Below are 19425 nucleotides of genomic sequence, written 5' to 3' on the forward strand. Positions count from 1 at the left end.
GCCGATACCCAATCGTCATTATATTCGTATCTCCTTGGGTCTTCGCGCCTTGGGAACGTGATTAATGAGAAACAAGTATAAATAAACCTTACAGGTGCAAGTCAAGATCATCTGCGAGCTGACTGTTGTTGACATGTTGATTGACCAGAAGATCATTTGAACCTTGATCAGCCTAGCCGTATACACTATAGCCACTGCTGATGTTCGATTTTAATGGCCAGAGGAGGTTGAGGCGCCGTTCCACAGACCTAGAGCTGATGTGGAAGATCACCGACTGAACATGCGCTACTGGAAATGCGATGATGCACTGACACCGTTTTTCGGAGTTTCCCCACAATGCATACTGTTATCTCATCAGGCCACGCAAGGCCTTTCAGGGTCAGGGCCGGTCACAGGACACGGTAAATCGAGGATCTATTGGTGAAGACAAGTGGAGCACTTCATGTGGTGAAGCGAGCTGCATTCAGTAAAAGAAGATATGACAGCACGTTCGAGATCGCGTATCCGATGTGCTTTGCTTTGCGCAGCTCGACGCATGATCTCAAAGCATGCGATGGATGAATAGATTCCGGAGGTATGACAACGGTGCAAAGAGGTGGGATTGTCAAAGTCATCTACGAGGAATAAATGCATGTATATGGATACACTTAATATGGTAAGTAAGGTAATTTGCGAGCGGAACAATACAATACTGGTAAATCCATCTTCAATCGAATCGTACAACTCTGGAAGCGTCTCATGGTTGTGCCGATGGTGCGACATTGAATGATTCGCCGCATCCGCAAGCATCCTTGATGTTTGGGTTCTTGAAGGCAAACTTTGAGCTGTAAGACATTAAGATTGATGAGTAACGATTACGATACAGTGGGAGGAAAAGCGCACCTTAAAGCATCTTCCTTCCAGTCCATCTCGCTCCCTATGATTGAGAAGAGCGCCTTGCTGTCTATGACCACCCGGACGCCATCCTGTTCTACAACCTCGTCGAACTTGCCCGGCTCTTCAACATATTCTAGATGGTACGATAGTCCGGCACATCCCTTGTTGCGAACACCGATTCTGATGAGCTGGGGGGTTGGGCCACGAAGGAGTGCCTTTAAGCGTTCTACTGCTGCTGACGTCTTCAAGCACTATCAACGACCACCCAAACGGAAGGAAAGGTGTCTTACTATCGTCAGCGCAGCCTTGGTCGCTCTAATCCTTGGTCTAGGTTTCTCTGCTTTGGGCACCGGAGGCGGACGAGCAGCAACCTGGGGCGCTGCTGCGTTCGAGTCCAGCGTTGTCGACGACGAAGACGGTACGACGACAGGCGGGGAGTCCACTAGTGATAGATTCTGATTCGGGCGGTATGCTGACATCATCGCGCGACGAGCAAAGAGTAGAGAAGGGCCACACTGTCGTGAGGCATGGCGGAGAGAGTGCATTGAAGAAAGCATCGTGGCTTGAAGAGCGATGAAAGTGCACACAGCTGGTGCACTGATGATGGTTTTATTCGACAAGTCGACGAAATCGGTCGAGACTTCTGCTCGTTGGCACGTGATAGCCTGGACCAATCAGAGCATCTAAAGATGTAACCTTCCGGAGTCGGACCGATACGGGTCCCGCTGCTTGCCATCTCTCTCGAGTCCAAATAGTCTCTGTATGGCAACTCGGGGACAAACTAACAAGGTGACCAAGCGCGGTAGGGTAAGTATTTTCCTTTCCTTTTTATATAAGGATGGTCAGTAAGAAGACAAAACAAGCCCGACGCGCCGCCAAGGCTGAGAACGCAAAGTACGTCGTTAGACAGGTCTTACCTGTTTTTCTTGCAGGCGCTGAGTACGACTAGGAATGGAGAGGCAGCAGCGACAGCATCGGCGCCGACTACACCAAAATTACCTGAGGCCGAGGTCGTTGTCGAGGAAGAAGTAGACCCCAAGACGCGGGCAGAAAGAATCAAAGAAGAGGGAAATGCCGCGTTTCGCGCGAAGAATTACCGGGAAGCTACAAAGCTGTATACCCAGGCCATCGGTGAGCACGAGGGATTGATTTGCCACTGACCCTGAAATAATGTTTTTCAGATCTAAATCCCACTGAACCATCCTACTTGACTAATCGCGCCGCCTCTAGCATGGCCTTAAAGCGATTTAAACCCGCGCTGGAAGATTGTCGGCTGGCCACAACGCTGCAAGCTTCCTCTCCCAATCCAAAAACGTTACTACGGCTAGCGCGGTGTCAATTTGCGCTCGGCTCACCTACTCCGGCTCTTTCGACCTTGAATACCATTTTCTCCATTGATCCTAAAAATGACGCTGCACTACAGCTCAAGAGCAAGATATCCGACCTCGATGGTCACCTGCAGCATTTCCACGAGGCACGAGGGAGAAAGGACTGGGGCATGGCACGGATCGCGTTGGATAAGTGTTTCCAAAACATAGAAAGTGAGGGAGACGAGATACCCACCGATTGGAGAGTATGGAGAGTGGAACTCGAGCTGGCTAAAGGAAATTGGGATGCGGCCAACGCAGCGGCAAAGTATGAAAGTTTTTAATTCTTCTCTTTTTCACTTACTCTCATTTTGTTCTCACAGCGATGCGCTGAGAATGAAGGGAAACTCTCCAGAGGTGCTGTCATTGCGAGGACTAGTGCTATTCCTGAGCGGGAAACTTCCTTCTGCTATCACTCACGTCCAAGGCGCCCTCCGACTTGATCCCTCATACGGACCTGCACAACAACTACGGAAGCGTGTTAAGGATGTCGAACGGCTAAAGGAAGAAGGAAACGTAGCCTTCAAAGCTGGACGGCTAACAGAAGCTGTAGAAAAATACAGCGAGACTCTGGAACGGATCGGCGCGTCCGAAGACGAAGGCAAAGGCGGTCAGATACGCGCGACCCTGCTATCCAATAAGGCGACCACTCTCGTCAAAGTCAGCTGCACGTCTTTTCTCTCGCTTATTAATTAACGGTGCCCCGTAGCTGGAACGGTACGACGAAGCACTGGTTGATATCGAGGAATCCCTAGAACTCATGTCGACGTCGTTCAAAGCATACCGGACGCGTGCACGAATCCATCTGCATCTTGAAAACTACGACAAGGCTGTGGCCGATTTCAAGAGCTCCATCCAACAAGCACAATCTGATGGAAATAGCACTGACGCCGACGTCCGGGCCCTCAAAGGAGAACTCAGGAAGGCAGAAACTGCATTGAGGCAGAGCAAGACAAAGGACTATTACAAGATCCTTGGCGTCCCGCGTGAATGCTCAACGACAGACATCAAGAAGGCATACAGGAAAGAGAGTCTCAAGCACCATCCTGATAAAGGCGGTGACGAGGAGAAGTTCAAGCTTGTGGCGGAGGCGCATAATGTTCTTTCTGATCCTGAGAAGAGGAGCAGGTACGACAATGGTGATGATGAGGATGGTATGGAGGGGGGGTTTGGAGGGATGGGTAATATGACGGAGGCAGATATCGCTAACCTGTTTGCTCACTTTGGTGGGGGCAGATTTGGGGGTGGTGGGTATGGAGGGAGCAGATACGGCGGGTCGAATGAGTACTCGTCGCATGGGTTTCAGTTTTAGATCTGATTTTGTCGTGTTCCGGCGTCGCTGTGTATCATTCCGTTATTACCGTACATCCTTACCTATCTATCTTACAATCCCGCATTCACATCGGATTACCTTTAGCGCCCTAACTGATATTCATCTAGTCACGTTGTGATGCTGTATGGTGAACGCATGTTCGGACTGGCCGACTGACGTGCTGTAAATGAATGACGACGACCAGACGGTTGTGTGGCCAGTGGCGTTATCTCTGTCAGAGGATGGTCGCCGCTTGGAACTAGAACTGGCATTCAAGGTTAAAATAGAGGGTGTAGTATCAGTGATAAGATCAACCGCGAGGATATCACATTTTTCCCAAGATGTGTTCGGGTACATAACATGAGGATCTCACAATAACATCCAATAAGGATACCAGTACCTGACAAACGACAGGTGGAAATAACAACCGCACAATATATGTGAGGAGTGGAGCCGACGACACTCTGAGAACATGCGGACCGACAGATATGGCGAGGAGATATTCTGGCACAGCAAAACATACGTACCTGTACGTGATTTTACAGCAAGAAAAAGGCTCGTGCTCTTGTGGCGGTGTCGGTAGAGAAGAACTTAGGGGCTATTTGAACAGTGGTTTCATTGTTATGCTAATCGAAAGGTTGGTACATACATAATGTAAAAAGTAAGAATAAGATGCAATACATATCAGCGTCGTAGTATATAAGTAAATACAGTTGTCGGGGTATGAGAGGCAGCAGGGGTATCAAGGCGAGTACAGTGGACGAGGTGCTCACTCGACTCTGCTATGATACGAACAGCTGCCAAACATCAGGCATACGGTCACCGCCCGTGGTAGCGAGACCCATGAAGGTATGGTGCCCCTGCAAAAAGTCTACCCGCTTGAGACCCTTCTCCCTCTCCTCCTTGAGCTTGACAGGGTCCGGGATACGTTGGTATCTCTCATGGAATGCTCTATAGACATTCTTCAATGTCTGTGGAGGCAGCTGGAGCCTGCTGCACTCCCTCTCCGACACGTTGGTGCGTAAAAAGGTGTAGATCTGCTCGACAACGTCGGCGACGGTGACGAAGGGCGAGCCTGGTTTCGGCCGGACGTCGATTCGCCATAGAAATGCTGTTGATGAGATGATGATGAGGGGGAGAGCTGGGCTGGTTGCTGGTTCTGAGAAGACATGGGGGGAGATAGCCCGATTATTGGGAGTGATGTTCACGGGGGGAAGAGAGACGTCGAATCTGAGATGGGGAACCTGGGAGAGAGCAAGAACGGGGTGCAAGGTAGTCATGCAAGCAGGTAATGGTGCACAGACTGAGCCGTACTGGCTAGGCGCCGACGACGACGCGCCATAATTAGCTGGCAAAGGGATAGAGGGCTGGTAGGGAGGAGTGCTGGGTGTCTGTTTGAAGACAGTATGGGCGACGTCGCCAAAGTATACGTGTTTTCCTGGCATTGTGGGCGGTGAAGATGGAATGGAGAGTATCCATGGTAGCTGGTAGTTATATAGAAAACGCGACAGGTAGAGAAATCCAAGGCGATGAATCCGGAAGGCGCAGCCGCAAATGGGTGAGTCACCGCCCCTCATAATCACATCCTTGAATTTCCTGATTTCTAATTTTGGGCAGCCTCGTGGCATCAAAACGTAGGTAATGTACTTGGTCCTCCCTGGCTTGCCTCCCATCTTGATATCTTGTATCGTCCTGGCACCATCTTGTCGTGCTTGGGTCCAAAGTAAATAGTTCTAGCCAAGGTCCTTCGAGTTTCTTGGCACACCAGCCCCCTAGCGTCACCAAGCCCTCCAAGGCGCCTAAGGTGACATTCGGCGCTTTCATTGATAGTATTTTTTCTTCGCAATGAGCCTCTATCTGATGATGGCCACATGTCCTGGTAATAGTAACTGTTTCACGCGACCTCGAGCTGTAGTTCATCTTTTTCTCAAACTCGCAGTAGATCTGAAAAGATTTTGCGTGGTCGGATTGACAATGTACGTCACGGCGCTAATTTCAGACAATCCCCCCCCGGATTGACACGCTGGAAACTCTATGGAAACATAGCCCCCGAGCGACGTCCACCTCACTTCGCTGATGTAGAACCGTCCATTAAAAAAAATCGTCATGCAGTGCTCAGACTCAATTAGCTCGTACGTCATGTACATACTGTGCAGTCCGCAATTCAGTCATAGGTGGCTGGGCGGCATCGTATGCGTGGAATGTTCAGCTTGCCGCTGCTGCACCTTGACGCCACATTGCATTTCAAAATCTGCCGACCCGAGTCCAAGTTTATCCTGACTCGAACCCCCAAGAGTTACGCTGCAGCTTCTATCAGTGTGGCCACGGAATTCAAAAAACGCGCCAGGTGTCGCGACGCGATTCATGGTGCCGCGGAATTTCAAAGTCACCGAGCGGAATGACTCGATTTAATGAAGCGCTGCCGTCAAGGCCACCTCTGAACCGCTAAATTGACGTGATTACCATCTGATGGCAAATACTTATCGCACTTCCGAAGGACGGAAAGGCCCAAAGGAAAGTGTTATGACTCCAATCCACCAAAGTTCGACACGACGACTCATCGCCATCCCGATTCTTCCCCATCTCGTGCCGCTACGGACCACGACGATACCTCACAAGACAGTTCCGCTCACGGCATTACAACAGCTTCCGACGACGATAAAGCTGTATGACTTCAGTTCCTGTTCGTAATAGCTACACAGTAATAAATACGGCTTCTCGTGGTCTCTGCGCGCGTACGTCTCACTTCACCTACGTCTCTTGCACGTAGTTACCTACATACAACCAAAACATCAGATCACGCCTGAGCATCGCTGCTGACAAAAAAAAACACACCAGGAAACACCCCTTGTTGCCCATTCAACCTCCCCGTCCACCAATCCTCTGCACTTCCCGTCCGTTCTACGATCTCTATTCGATCACCAACGTTGAACGACAGGTCACCTTCAGCCTGCGCAGCGAAATCGTACAACGCAACTACATATTGCACTGCCGGTTTCGCAGCTGGCTTGGGCTTCAGTGGAGGTGGTGGAGGAGGCGCACGCTTTGTAGCAGCCACAGAAGCGACGGAATAAGGTGGCGGGGGAGAGGCGACAACAGCAGCGGAAAGGGAAGGCGGAGGAGATTTCTTGAATGACGACACGGGAGGAGCCGTGTATTGTGGAGGCGCCTTCGTGCTACCATAAGATGAAGTAGTCGTGGTTGACGAGTTACGCGCCAGAGGACCACCCCCTGCTGCACGATTCTGTTGTACGAGTTTCGCTTCACAATGTTAGTTCTGCTGGTAAGTATAAGATCAGAGGATCCTCTCACAGACTGAGATAATCCTCTTCGTGATACCCAATTCTTCAATCTGGCTCCATGCGTCTGTTCGATTCTGTTCATATTCGTCCGAGATTTGCTGACCAGGCACATTGGAAATGTCGTATTTAGCTGTCTCTGCAAAGGTGTTCATCTTTTCGAGAATCAGGTAGAAGATGTTAAGTCTAGACAGGATCAGTCTGATGCCATGACTACTTTCATTTGACACGTACTGCATGTAGAAGAATGAATGGAAGAGAGGATCAATGAATTGAGTCGAGAGAGCCATGAAACGCGGTAGATCGGTTTTCAACGCATTGTTGATAAATTCATACTCATTTGTCGCCATCTCAAAGTCTTGTTCCAACTGTTTCCAATCAGCGAACTGTTTCATGATGCACTTGAAGTGATCTCGCCTTAAACAGATTCTTCTCGTCACTCAGGGATTTCTCCTTCTTGTCGCGCAATTTCGTCAAAGAATTGTTGAAGCGGTCGTAGTCCATCAGCTAAAGAATCATGAGGATCGCATCTCCAAGGACTTGAGAATAGGCACACCTTATGATCTCGTTTCGTGATGCTCTTCCTGATCAGCTTCATTATCGACTGCAGTTCCTTTGCCGGAGCCGTTATTCTGCTTTCGATGAGCTCAAGCTCAGGTCCGACACTGGCACGCAGCTCTTCCATCGCGGTCTCATACTTGTCGACGTTACGAATAGTGTGGCCAGCTTCTGGATGTTTGCCTAAAAGATCGTACTCTCCAGAAATGGGGTGCATCACAACCGAGAAATGTGTCGCATAGCCAGCACCGCAGGTAAAGAGACCTGTCCTCGCTCAATACCACATCGCCAGACGCAGCGGGCAAGACTCACCATTGACAGCGTCAAGAAAAGACTTGACATCCTTTATGAACTTCTCGCTGGCCTTTTCCATTTCAGAAAAATGGCGTTGGTAGTCATCGAATTCAGGATCGTTGGACTCTACATTGGCTTCGTCACAGCTTCGGGCGGCAGGCATGATGTCGGAAACTCACTTTTGGACATGCCAACCTTGCTGGTCACCATGAAAGGCGTCCTACAAGACAATCTGAGCGCATTTCCAGGTAATAACTGGTGTGTGCTCACCGTTTGACCGCCTTGGTGAAGCCCTTCATGCTGGGCAAGGGAGTGAGGTAGACGTTACTGCGAAATCGATTCTGAGTCCGGAACACAGCCCGAGGCGTGATTACTGATTTTCGCACGGGTATTGTTTGGTCATCTCGCATTACGAGGGGCGCTTGGAGGCGCTGCGTTCAAGAACTATACATACCTATGGTCCGTCTTTCACTGTTGGTAGGCCTCTCGAGTCGACTTCCACTTGCAGGACAGAGCACGCTTCTCCTCATCTAAACTCGTCCCGCAAAGGTCCATCGTCACCTATTATTGCTATCATAATGATACCTAGGCATTCGACGATGGATCCAAATGGGACAAATCGACGTCCGATATACTGTAGAAGCTGTGGGCGAATCATAAATGCGATAACCTATAATTAACAGTGCAGTAATCAATACAGGCGTCATGAATAAGACGGGCTACAGGTGGTGCTACAGCGTTGATATTCCTACGCAGGCTTAGTTGAATGTCCTTCCGATTCCTCCACAGACTGGACAATTATCCTCCAGAAACAAAAAAGAAATTAGCCCACTTCCTTCGCACCGCCAACATAATCTTCCTCCTATTCGAGGGTCACCCGTGGGATACACAACTGAGCCTCGAGGAGCCTGATTGAAACCATTCAACTGCGTAACCATAGGTCTAGGTGGAGGTAGGAAGCCGCGGTGTGGCGTAATATACGATGGCTGGTATCCCAAGTTAGGAGGCGCAGGACGAAAATTAGATGATGACTGTGGACTATGATACGAAGGAAGCGGGCGCTGGAAATTTCCAGTCGCCCTAGATTCTGGTGAAAAATCGGTGTATGTGAGTGCCCCAGTAAAGGGCTTGGAATACTTGGCCCAGCACTTGCGGCACGGATGAGAAGGATCGTTCTGTTTGTATCCCGTATTTCTACCTAAGAAAACTAGTTAGGTAAATTTAGCATCAATGGGGTGTTCCTTACATTTATCGCATTCAAATCCAGTTGGATACACGAGGAGACGGTGATTATTTAGAAGAGGATGACCAGGAACTGGCGTAGTAGTTGGACGACCGTCATTTCGGGCCTGCGAGGGGGCAGGCGGAGGACCAGAGTGAGGTGACGATGGACCTGAGCTAGGGGGTGGACCCTGGGGAGGCTCGTGGCCACCTGCAGAAATAGGATTACGTCGAGCAGGTAATGGTGGGGCATCATGAGGTGGTGGCCCGGGCGGAGGCGCGAACCTGCCAGCAGCAGATGACGGCCGGGGCAGAAGCGATGGGGTGGTATTGTGCGTTTGTTGTCCAGGATAACCCGACCAAGAAGGACTTTGGTAACGGGAATAACTGCCGTTGCTACTAGCGCCAGTCAGCTGGGACACTATCTGACCGGTTAACTGTTGCAGCAACGAAGGTGGTCGGCCAGTATAATGATTCTGTGATATTGATGATGATGTTGACCAGCCAGTCGGAGTGGGTTGCAAGAGCACAGGCTGAGGCTGGAGCTGAGGTGATGGTTGTGAGCGTGGTGGTCGCTGAAACGGTCTTGCTGGACCAAACTCCACTGTGCTTTCTCCTTGGTAGACATTTGGTCCAGGCGTATACGCAGGCGGTAAGTCCTCTGTGAGACCTGTTGGATCTGGCCGCAGTTCTTCACTTGGCTGCGAAGGCAGACTGACGCTCGAGTTATTCGGGTTTACTGCGCTTCTGCTAGTAGGTGATGAAGTGGATGCAGCGGCAGGACTGGATGGCTCTGGGTGTGGATTGTTGGGTTGAGATTTCGGTGGCAGTGACGGAGGTAGCGTTGTTGACGATATCGACGACGACGACGACGAAGGCCGCAAGCGCGCAGGATCTCGGAATGGATTGTGGGATGACATGGTGGCGAAGCACAAAAGGCAACTGAACCGAACCTATTATTAAGGGGCCATCAGTCCGTCGGCTCACGTCGGCCCGATGGTCCAGGCGACACCATCAATAATTCTGCTGAAAAGGCGATGCCTAGCACTGGATAATCCTGCATTGAAGCGTAATTTTTAACAAGTGCATGTACAGACTGGAGCACTGCTTGGCCGAAAGAAATTTCAACATTACTTATTTACTTTCGTTCCGTTTTCAAAGTAGCGTCTATTCCTACGCTGAAGGTGCCCCAAGATTTCCTTGAGCGACACACGGATATGCGCGATATAGCTCCCAAGTCCTGACTTCTTCGATGCCTGGTGCAGATAAGGCACCTGTTACTTCTCCATGCTCTAATACGCCAGCAGAAGTCACCTCTAAGATGACTGCGTGAGAATCGGCGTCCTTGAAAGCCGTACATGCGGTACTCACCATGAATGATCAGGTATTTTGGTACTTTCTGGGCCTCCGAGCCTTCCGGTACACCAACACCGGTCTTGAGGTTGTCGATGCACAGATAAGCCCTGGTCCTGATCCAGCCATCCATGCTAGACAACTTTCCCTCGACTTCTGCTATCCACCCCTTGATCTGGCCGTCCTCAAAGGTAATACCGTAGGTTACAATAACTTTAGTGGGGTACGCGGACTTGAATGAGGAAGCCTTCTGGGACTCTCCAGAATCGTATGATAGTTCATACGTCCGACGGTCCAGAAGCTCGAGGCGCTTGACCAAGTCGCCTTCTCGAGGACTACGGTTGGCCCTCAAGCGAGTGTAGCTCTCGTGTTGGAAGGTAGCGGTGTCGTCGATATCATAGACGGCTAACCAGGTAGGGAGCTTTCCATCGGATGCACTGAATCTTGCTCCTGTGAGGAAGGACAGCAGATAATTCAGGCGTAGCGGAACATGCTCGTTGTTGTACCAATCTGAAAGGGCATATATAAGTGCATACACATTTGAGAATGTAATTGGAATTTTGCCTTGAAATTCTTCGAGAGTTACTTGCTTTCCTGGCTCAGAGAATACTGCTAGGAACCCAGGTGCCATGGTGGTATTTAATCACCTCATGAATCAGCATGAATCCCATGATGAGAAGGAACGGAATTACTTCCCTCCGACTACCGAAAAAGATAGACAAGATGGACCTTAGTTCGGCCCGATTATCCGACACTTGAACCGTACCGTATTTGTCTATCATCATTTACGATGAACAGTCATCCCAAAAATTTCAAGCCTGGATTGCTTATTATCGACATGCAGAATGATTTCTGCCCTCCAGTACGCCGCTTATGATCTGTCAGTCTCTGATAAGACTTCATTCCCTTACCTTAGGATGGCTCTCTCGCTGTTGCAGAAGGGCGCTCCATCGTACCGTTAATTAACAATCTCCTCACCTTACCGGCCTTTGTGTCGCGGGTCGCGACAAAAGATTTTCACCCATCCAATCACATTTCTTTTGCCTCCAATCATGCCGCACCCAATAACGTACCCTTCACTTCATTTGTCACAATCACAAATCCTCACAACCCAAGCGAATCATACGAGACTCGATTGTGGCCGGATCATTGTGTGCAGGGTACTCAGGGTGCTGAGCTCGTTGACGGCTTGGACCCATCCAAAAAAATAAACACAGTGATTCACAAAGGCACAGATAAGCGTGTGGAGATGTACTCCGCCTTTTATGACCCGTTTACGTCTCCAAGAATCAGCGACAGTGGTATATCTACTCTGCTGAAGGACTCCGGAGTGAACTGGGTATATGTCGTAGGCCTGGCACTTGATTATTGCGTCCGTGCTAGTGCTTTGGATGCTCGAAAGGAGGGTTTCGACGTCGTTCTCATCAGAGAGGGCACAAAGGCCGTCGACGGATCTGAGGAGAACGTGCTCAAAGTGGAAGAAGAACTTCGTCAAGCAGGTATCAGGGTTGTCGATATGGCATCCCCTGAAGTCCAGTGGTTATCTGCCAATGTTTGATTGGTATATGCTTTCAGTCGATAAGATGCTTGCAGAATTACAGGATTTTTCAATACAACAAAAGATATGACCGTACCCGCTACATCCTTCTAGTTGCAAGGGCAATTATATCCTCATTCATCAACATCACCATAGTCCGAATCATCATCATCATCATCATAACTATTGCCCGTTGGATTCGCTGACGAAGCCGTTGAAACGGACGTTTGTTGTACAACGTCATTCGGGTCATAGTCCGAACCTGGATCATCTCCATCATTGTTGGCCGACAAAGACAAAGACGCCACGAGGCCCGGGTTTTCTCGCGGAAGCCGCTCTTCATCGATGGCTGGTCCTTCCACTAATACGGTCAAAGCCTCAAAAATCCTCCTACCAAGGAAGTTAAGAAACTGACGCAGTACGTTGCTTTGTCCTTACTTCGAGTCGTTCCCGGCAGACACGGTTTTTTTCTGTCCTCTGGGGATCAATCCGAGTTTGGCACAGATAAGATGTACCGTCTTTAGCTGTTGTTCGTCTACCTTTAAATGTTTGAGTGCCATCTCTTTTACGTCTACAACATAGACCGGGCACTCGGATCGAGTCCTGAATGAGGGCTGGAGGAGGTCCTTAAGGCCATTATCCCAGGTCGTGCTGTCCACACCATAACATTGACTGAGGACCTCCAGCGTATCTCTTCGCCCACAAACAAGAAGCAGCATTGGCTCGGAACCACGTTTGTGGAAAAAGTCTTGTACCACTCGGGTTGCATCATCTTCGTCAACTTGCTCCGCAGTGCCATAGATGAATGTCTGTGAATAAAATTATTATCACCATGTCCGAGTTCACGCAGACAATCGACAAACATCGCGTTTGCCCCCATCGAGCATCAGATTCCTCTTTATGACAAGCTGTCTGACGGCTGGAGGCGGATCGAGTTGCCCAGGCACTCCTTCAGCAAGGCCGATGTCCAGTATCGTGGGGCTGCCTGATTGCCATCTGTTGTATATGAAGGAGCACATCCGAAACGTGTTGAGCCATGACGCTTTCTCCACTTTTATCAGGTTATCGTCAAGTATATTCTGCTTCAGCCGATATAGTACCCTATGGTAGAACCATGCTGGTCAGTCCTAATCAGTCTGAGATCTATCTCAACTGTACACACCTTCCGTGTTCGAAAAGAGGGCGATATAAACCATCGTTACGTCTGTCAGGATCCATCGCAATTGTGTCATACCCTTTATTTGCTTTGCTCGTATCCGTAGGGGGCATATCGTATTTCCTCTTTTTTTTGTTCTTTGCAGAAGCTAGCGATCGGAGTTTCTTGGAAAGTTCGACCCACGTTTTGAACTCGATGGGGGATATCGATTCAAAGTCTCTGGCACTGATACAGTTTCGGGGGTTGGGATATTTAAGACGACAGTTGCTTGCAATGACTTTGGCTCGATGCTCAGGTATCAGCAGGTATGAAGCGCCGGTGTTCGTAATACCTGAGACGCAATTCAGCGCGGAATACACTAGAAGGAGATATTGGTCAACCATACCGAGCGCCAGCTGTAGCATCCCGTCTTTGGCTATCGAGAACACATCACTTGCAAGTCTGTCATGATCCCAGAATTCTCCCCTGGGGAAATGTTAGCTGGGAAGAGAAAAGAACAGCATTTGCACCCTTTAGCCCATGAAAAATCGAGTCGCCTGCTTTCGAAACCCCCCAGCTGATGATAATATATCGACTCCATCAAGCTGGAAGACGAAGGAAGCAACACGGAGTGACCTCAGCAAGGCGGAATCTCGTGGGAAGGTACAACAACTTCCAAGTTGGGCAAGGTCGATGCTTCGACGCCTCACGCGTCTGATGGCTTAATGCTTCGCGTTCAGTGCTTCACACATCGGTAGTAGCAGAAGAAAATGTAATAAAGCATGAGTAGAGACGAATGACACGTATAAATACGCCTATTATAGACTTTCTATTCTATGTCGATAAGTTACTAATCCTCGTCGATGAAAATTGAATCGTCCCCGTCCTCATCACTGTTTTCAACGTCCATGTAATTTCTAGACGCAGCAGCAGCTCTCGGAGGCCGGGTAGTACGAGGAGGCTTGGGAATAGAGTCATAATCCATGTCGTCGTCGTCATCACTATCTACAACCTTGGGTGGTGACTTCTTCGCCTTCGGAGGAGAAGCTGGCTTCATCTTCTTAGTTAGTTTTGTTTTCTTGGGTTCAGACGGCCCAGCCTTGGTGAAGTAGTCCGTGACGGGTGACTGAGTGGTCCCAGCTTTCTTCTTGGGCACTGGCTCGCCGCCATCGTCATTTTCTTCTTCTTCTTCCATCTCCAAACTGAAAACCGCATCAGAATGAGAATAAGACTCAGGAAAAGAAATAGATTACTTTTTCCGCTTCGGAGCTGTTTTTGCTTTCTCCTTGCCCTTGTCGGTGTTGGCCACGATGAGAACATCGTCATCAGAGTCCGACTCGGGGAGTTTCGACTTGGCTACAGGTTTCTTCCTCGGCGCCGGCTTTGAAACTTCACTGATGTCGAAATCATCGTTAGACTCGTCCTTTGGCTTTTTCTTGGCCGCTGCGGCGCGCTTGGGTGCTGGTGCCGGAGGCATGTCGTCATCGCCATCTTCGCGTTTCGCTGCAGACTTGGCAACCGCAGACTTCGAAGCCGGCTTTGTCTTCGGCGCAGCTTTGACAGGCTTGAAGTCTTCGTCATTATCTGAACCCTTGTTGCGTGATCCGATGGACTTCCGCGTCTTCAGGGTACCTTGTTTCTTCTTGCCTTTTTGACCACTGGCCTTCATCGCAGCTTGCTGGACTTCACGTTGATGTTTCTAGAGAACTGATTAGCATTCTTGTCCTGGTACAAGGTGGCAACACTGACCTCGAACATGTCCAAGAACTTGTCAAGATCTTCATTCCACATTTGTTTGGGTGTGACCTCCAGCAAAGCAAGAAGTTCTGCTTCCTTGTCTGCAGCTTGTTGACGGAGTTTGTCAATCTGTAAGTTAAAAAAGTCATTACACCGTGGACAGCATGAACGAGTGCCTTTAACATACCTTCTCCTTCGTTAAGTTATAGATCGGCATGGTAAGCAAATAGTCGAAATCAGTATCGAGTTCCTCATCTTCTTCGGCTGCATTATTCTGATTATCGTCATCCTCTGAATCCTTAGCATCCTTAGGCTTCTTAGGGAACGGCCGGAACTCATGACGTCTCAAGTCAGCAACAATATCCACTTTTTTGCGATCAGACACGACGAGCGTCTTGTCTACGATCATTTGCACAAAGCGAGCTTGGTTCGAGAGCCTCTCAAAGGCGTCCTGAAGCTCACCGGCCAGGTAATCCTAGAATATCATTTCAGCGTCAAGGTGCTGCCACTGGGTTAAAAGGCGTACCTTGCGCTTCTGATAGTACGCCATGCGCACAGGGTAGAAATCCTCCATGATGGCCTCCGGGGAGTCATACTTCTTGATCTTACCTTCAAAGTCGAAGCATATCATGTTTGCAGTGCTGATCTTCGTCGTGAGTTGGAAGTACTCGTTGAAACCTTGAGCTTCCGCCTTCTCCATTTCCTTAGGACTCATCTCAATTACGAAATGCACGTTCTCATTGGAATGGTGTTCTTGATAATTCTGCTAGGAGAGTGAGCGGAATGCTAAGACAGCACAGAATAGACCCCACCTTGACCGCATCTGTCTTATCACCAGCCATCATTGCCTCGAGATCCTTCTTGAAGTTCGCTGTCCACTTGTGAATAGGAAGTTCGGTCACCTCAACGGTGGTATCGTCGACCTTCCTTGCGGCACCTATTATTTCGTACTTGTTCTTGCCAGTCGACTTGACTTCCCCGGTAAAGCGATGCCACCACGGATGCATGGGTACCATTTCCTCGTCATTCATCAGCCGACGAAGATTGGCTACGATTTCAACTGGATTGAAGCAGGGGATGTTCGTACTCCAACCTGGGATACTATGTCAGACAAATTTCAACAATACCGACGCTTCACATACCGGTACCGATACCTTCCGCTCCGTTGACCAGGATCATGGGTAAGACAGGGAGATACCATTCAGGTTCAATATTCTCCCCATCATCCTGCTGGGCGTTCAGTAATGCATCATCGGAAGGATGGAAGATCGACCGAGTAATGGGGGAGGGCTCCGTGAAAATATACCTAGGCGATGCATGGTCTTTCCCGCCTTGGTCTCGAGAGCCGAATTGACCGTTGGGCAGAAGCAGGTTGATATTATTGGATCCAACGAAATTTTGCGCGAGGTTGACAATGGTCGCTGCCAAACTGGCTTCACCATGATGGTACGCAGATTTTTCAGAGACATAACCAATAAGTTGGGCGACCTAAAAGGTCCGCACATCAATCAAAAACTTGTGTACAAGCCAACTCGTGAACAGACCTTGATCTCTGACTTCAAGTTTCGCTTGAAACAAGACCATATGATCTTCCTTTGACCGGGTTTCAATCCATCGGAGACAGATGGTATAGATCGAATATTATCAGCCATGGAGAACAGAATAAGTTCTTTGTTGATGAACTCCGAGTAGGATATCTCGTCCATGTTGTGATCCAAAAAAGTTCCGGGCTAACAACACATATGAGTATCATTTCTTTAACAAAGCTCAAAACTCACCCGGAACTGACGAAGCCACTCTTTTCGCTCGTCAGCTTTCTTCTTGCTGAAAGCGAGATCGATTTCTTCTCTCTCCTCCTCCTTGAGTGGCGAGAAGGGGATCACATGTTTGCCCATGTCAGCGAAGTACTCGACCGCATCTGTGTCTTTACTTGTTCCCAGACCCTGTGGGTACCTTCAAGAGCTGAAACATTTATGAAGTGCGTACAAGCGTACCTTAAAATACTTCACTTTCCACTTCGCAGCATCAGGTGTTCTTTCCACCCATTCTTCATATTCAGGAATGGTAAAGAAGTCCTTACGCTGCTTGCCTTTCGTAATCTTGTCAGGAGTTAGGAAAATACAATGGAAAGGGGGGTCATAAAAATCCTTACCCGAACGATAGGTGTCACAAATTCAACAAGGAACCCTGGCAGCTTCAATAGAGACGGATAGAAGTGATCAAGATAATTAATGAGGAGGCCTTTGATGTGAGAGCCATCGTGGTCCTATTGCGACGTGAAGATCGCACGCACCTGAGAAAGTCGAGAAGACGTACCTGATCGGTCATAAGCATAAGCTGACCATACCGCAACGACGAAACATCCTTATACTCTTTATTGTGCTGCAAGCCCAAAATCTTCTTGATATTCTGGATTTCCTCATTCTTCATGATTTGATCGTGTTTCGCTTCTCGAACATTCAATACTTTACCACGAAGGGGAAATATACCAAAGTTGTTCCGGCCAACGACACTAAGACCCGCCTGAGCCATAGTTTTGGCAGAATCTCCTTCTGTCAAGATAAGCGTGCAATCCTTTGCGTTTTTTGTTCCCGCCATGTTTGCATCTGACAATTTAGGTAAACCTGTAAGTCTGGAAGATCGTCTATCAGACAGTGCTCTCGAAGCAACGTCGAACATACCTGCTACGCTTGGTACCATCTGTCTTCTTGATCTGCTGATCGGCCTTGAATTGAGCCCAGTTTAGAATATGCTCGATGATGGGAGACTTCTGAACTATTCAAAGGTGTCAGATGATATCCTCAAGATGAGCAATACGCCCTCACCTTTCTTCAAGAAGTCCTCCGATAGGACAGGCTTTGTCCCGAACTTCGACGCAGGCAGTGTTAAAGTCTCCTTCGTTTGACTGTCAAATGTGGGATTCTCGATGAGAGCATTGATGAAGATCCACATATGGTTCTTGATCTGCTGGCTTTTTACAGAGGCTGCCTTATTTTTCTTTGACACGGCCGCCAACAAGTTCTTGGAGATTTGATCTGAGATGAGAGTGACATGGGTACCACCTTTGACCGTAGCGATTGAATTAGCGAAAGCGACATGCTGGAAGGATCCCTCAGAGATAGCGAAGGCAACCTCCCAGCGCGGATTAATCTGTTCGTAGATTACTGTCGGTTTCGACTGAGCGGCTCCACCGGACTTGTCTTCAGCCTCCGCCTGCGCAGAATTGAGGTACATTTCGACATATTGCTTGAAATTCTTGATTTTGACCCTCTCGTCGTTAAGGAAGACTTTTATGTCCTTCACCGTACCTGCCATATCATAGACCCTTTTGCGAAGAAGGGCTGCCGTATCCTCATCGATAGAGTCCATTCCGAATCGCGCTAGATCGGGCTTGAAAGAGACTTTAGTCCACTCCTCTCCCTTTGCATTCTTCGTGATCTTTGCCTTCCCGCAGACGCTCATATTCTGCGTCCAAGTTTGCTTGTACTTCTGCTGCGAGTTTTTATCAGCAGTCTCCACGGTGAATTCATGGGAGTAGATGTTGGCAAGTTTTGCTCCATAACCATTCCGTCCACCAGTCAACTTCTTCTCGTCATCATCGTAGTTGGAGGAAGAGAGGAGATGACCGAAGATGAGCTCTGGAATATACATCTTCTCTCGGGAATGCATCTCGATGGGAATACCCCTTCCGTTGTTGTAGACGGAAATAGTTCCTTCCTCGACATTGATATTGACCTTGATGGTGTCCATGCTTGGATCGTTGATCTGCAAGTGTCGAATGCGTCAGCTTCATCGACGACACGACGACGAAGGCCTCTGACCTTGTTGTCGGCAGCATTGACGAGAATCTCGTCCACTATTTTGTAGAAACCGGGAACGAATTTAACTTCACGATTTATCATGCGCTTAGTAGCTGCGTCGTATGTCCACATGGTTTGAGTAATGGTCTCAACGCTGCCGATATATGAGTCTGGGCGCTTGAGGATATGCTCCAGTTGCGTAAGCTAGAAGAGACGTTATCAGTGCATCGCCCCGCCAACCAACAGCCACGACGCACCTTTTGATACGTCTCTGAAGCTGACTTCTTCTTCCCTGGAGCAGCATGCTGGGTTCCTCGGGCAGCGGACGTCCCTGCATCGTCGACTCCATCCGAATCAATTTCCATCGCATTATCCTCCGCATGGTCGTTGTGATCAACCAATACCTTCTTCGTCGTTTTCGGCTTCGTGGCGGCGGTTTTTGAGGGACCGGCTTTCGACTTAGTGGTAGGAGCGGCCTTTGTCCTGGTTACCTTTGGTTTGGCAGGAGCCTTTGCCTTTGACCTGCATGTCAGTAACGATGACGGGGAACACAGAGCAGAAAGACTGACTTTCTTAGTGGCAGGCACGAAGCCCTCCGACTCATCGCTCGAAACATCGATGGTACTGTATTCACCCTCGAATGAGCTCATGGTGGAACGGGGGCGAGAGTGGATGATGGTGGTGGTCAAGTTCTGATTCAACACCCCCAATCGCGACGCGTTGCAAAACCGCACCACGTGACTGCCCGGACGCGATTGACGACGGAAGGCTTTCAGCGACAGGGACTTTGGCCTACACAATACATTGAGACTGTGTAAGAACATATACAACAAGGCGACAAAATTTTGAGACGACGCGCTGACAGTCTATCGGATTTCGACTTTCGGCAGCAAAAAAAATTCGGCGTATTATATAAGCCGCACCGTTCCGGGAACG

At 49.1% G+C, this 19425-nt stretch overlaps 9 protein-coding genes across 9 annotated transcripts; 2 read left to right on the top strand and 7 right to left on the bottom strand.

The window, feature by feature from the left end:
* Positions 1-736: 736 nt before the first annotated feature.
* BT62DRAFT_917065 (uncharacterized protein) lies at positions 737-1355 on the bottom strand (the record flags this gene model as incomplete). Its single annotated transcript, XM_043184022.1, has 3 exons — positions 737-824; positions 883-1127; positions 1167-1355. The coding sequence occupies 3 exons, from the start codon at positions 1353-1355 to the stop codon at positions 737-739; spliced, it is 522 nt and encodes a 173-aa protein (XP_043044254.1).
* Positions 1356-1683: 328 nt separating this feature from the next.
* BT62DRAFT_943657 (TPR-like protein) lies at positions 1684-3745 on the top strand. The gene is made up of 5 exons (XM_043187891.1): positions 1684-1770; positions 1826-2007; positions 2058-2511; positions 2567-2903; positions 2953-3745. Exons 1-5 carry the CDS (start codon positions 1715-1717, stop codon positions 3553-3555), a joined length of 1632 nt encoding a protein of 543 aa, XP_043044255.1. The 5' UTR covers positions 1684-1714; the 3' UTR covers positions 3556-3745.
* A 409-nt stretch (positions 3746-4154) lies between these two features.
* On the bottom strand, positions 4155-5148 carry BT62DRAFT_928034 (uncharacterized protein). The gene has a single exon (XM_043185419.1). The coding sequence runs from the start codon at positions 4998-5000 to the stop codon at positions 4338-4340; it is 663 nt and encodes a 220-aa protein (XP_043044256.1). The 5' UTR covers positions 5001-5148; the 3' UTR covers positions 4155-4337.
* Positions 5149-5895: 747 nt separating this feature from the next.
* Positions 5896-8044, bottom strand: BT62DRAFT_928035 (BAR-domain-containing protein). The gene is made up of 9 exons (XM_043185420.1): positions 7977-8044; positions 7886-7926; positions 7725-7832; positions 7411-7676; positions 7272-7361; positions 7089-7222; positions 6868-7040; positions 6391-6816; positions 5896-6329 (listed from the first exon to the last, which is right to left on the bottom strand). Exons 1-9 carry the CDS (start codon positions 8003-8005, stop codon positions 6307-6309), a joined length of 1290 nt encoding a protein of 429 aa, XP_043044257.1. The 5' UTR covers positions 8006-8044; the 3' UTR covers positions 5896-6306.
* A 132-nt stretch (positions 8045-8176) lies between these two features.
* BT62DRAFT_928036 (uncharacterized protein) lies at positions 8177-9859 on the bottom strand. The gene is made up of 2 exons (XM_043185421.1): positions 8953-9859; positions 8177-8904 (listed from the first exon to the last, which is right to left on the bottom strand). The coding sequence occupies exons 1-2, from the start codon at positions 9845-9847 to the stop codon at positions 8465-8467; spliced, it is 1335 nt and encodes a 444-aa protein (XP_043044258.1). The 5' UTR covers positions 9848-9859; the 3' UTR covers positions 8177-8464.
* Positions 9860-9975: 116 nt separating this feature from the next.
* Positions 9976-10957, bottom strand: BT62DRAFT_928037 (uncharacterized protein). The gene is made up of 3 exons (XM_043185422.1): positions 10845-10957; positions 10299-10790; positions 9976-10243 (listed from the first exon to the last, which is right to left on the bottom strand). Exons 1-3 carry the CDS (start codon positions 10909-10911, stop codon positions 10101-10103), a joined length of 702 nt encoding a protein of 233 aa, XP_043044259.1. The 5' UTR covers positions 10912-10957; the 3' UTR covers positions 9976-10100.
* Positions 10958-11034: 77 nt separating this feature from the next.
* BT62DRAFT_1072787 (Isochorismatase hydrolase) lies at positions 11035-12074 on the top strand. The gene is made up of 2 exons (XM_043178892.1): positions 11035-11142; positions 11197-12074. Exons 1-2 carry the CDS (start codon positions 11071-11073, stop codon positions 11836-11838), a joined length of 714 nt encoding a protein of 237 aa, XP_043044260.1. The 5' UTR covers positions 11035-11070; the 3' UTR covers positions 11839-12074.
* Positions 11805-13615, bottom strand: BT62DRAFT_991592 (uncharacterized protein). Its single transcript, XM_043190289.1, has 6 exons — positions 13483-13615; positions 13359-13438; positions 12980-13304; positions 12681-12918; positions 12256-12626; positions 11805-12207 (listed from the first exon to the last, which is right to left on the bottom strand). The coding sequence occupies exons 1-6, from the start codon at positions 13551-13553 to the stop codon at positions 11952-11954; spliced, it is 1341 nt and encodes a 446-aa protein (XP_043044261.1). The 5' UTR covers positions 13554-13615; the 3' UTR covers positions 11805-11951.
* Positions 13616-13802: 187 nt separating this feature from the next.
* BT62DRAFT_1045614 (type II DNA topoisomerase) lies at positions 13803-19139 on the bottom strand (the record flags this gene model as incomplete). Its single annotated transcript, XM_043178472.1, has 17 exons — positions 13803-14154; positions 14206-14651; positions 14696-14818; positions 14877-15164; positions 15216-15455; positions 15502-15782; positions 15832-16177; positions 16234-16419; positions 16468-16632; positions 16684-16788; positions 16842-16955; positions 17006-17321; positions 17371-17464; positions 17515-18454; positions 18511-18693; positions 18747-18998; positions 19077-19139. The coding sequence occupies 17 exons, from the start codon at positions 19137-19139 to the stop codon at positions 13803-13805; spliced, it is 4494 nt and encodes a 1497-aa protein (XP_043044262.1).
* Positions 19140-19425: the final 286 nt, after the last annotated feature.

Source organism: Guyanagaster necrorhizus (genome assembly GCF_019112545.1).
Source record: "Guyanagaster necrorhizus MCA 3950 unplaced genomic scaffold BT62scaffold_4, whole genome shotgun sequence".
NCBI classification, from domain to species: Eukaryota; Fungi; Basidiomycota; class Agaricomycetes; order Agaricales; family Physalacriaceae; genus Guyanagaster; species Guyanagaster necrorhizus.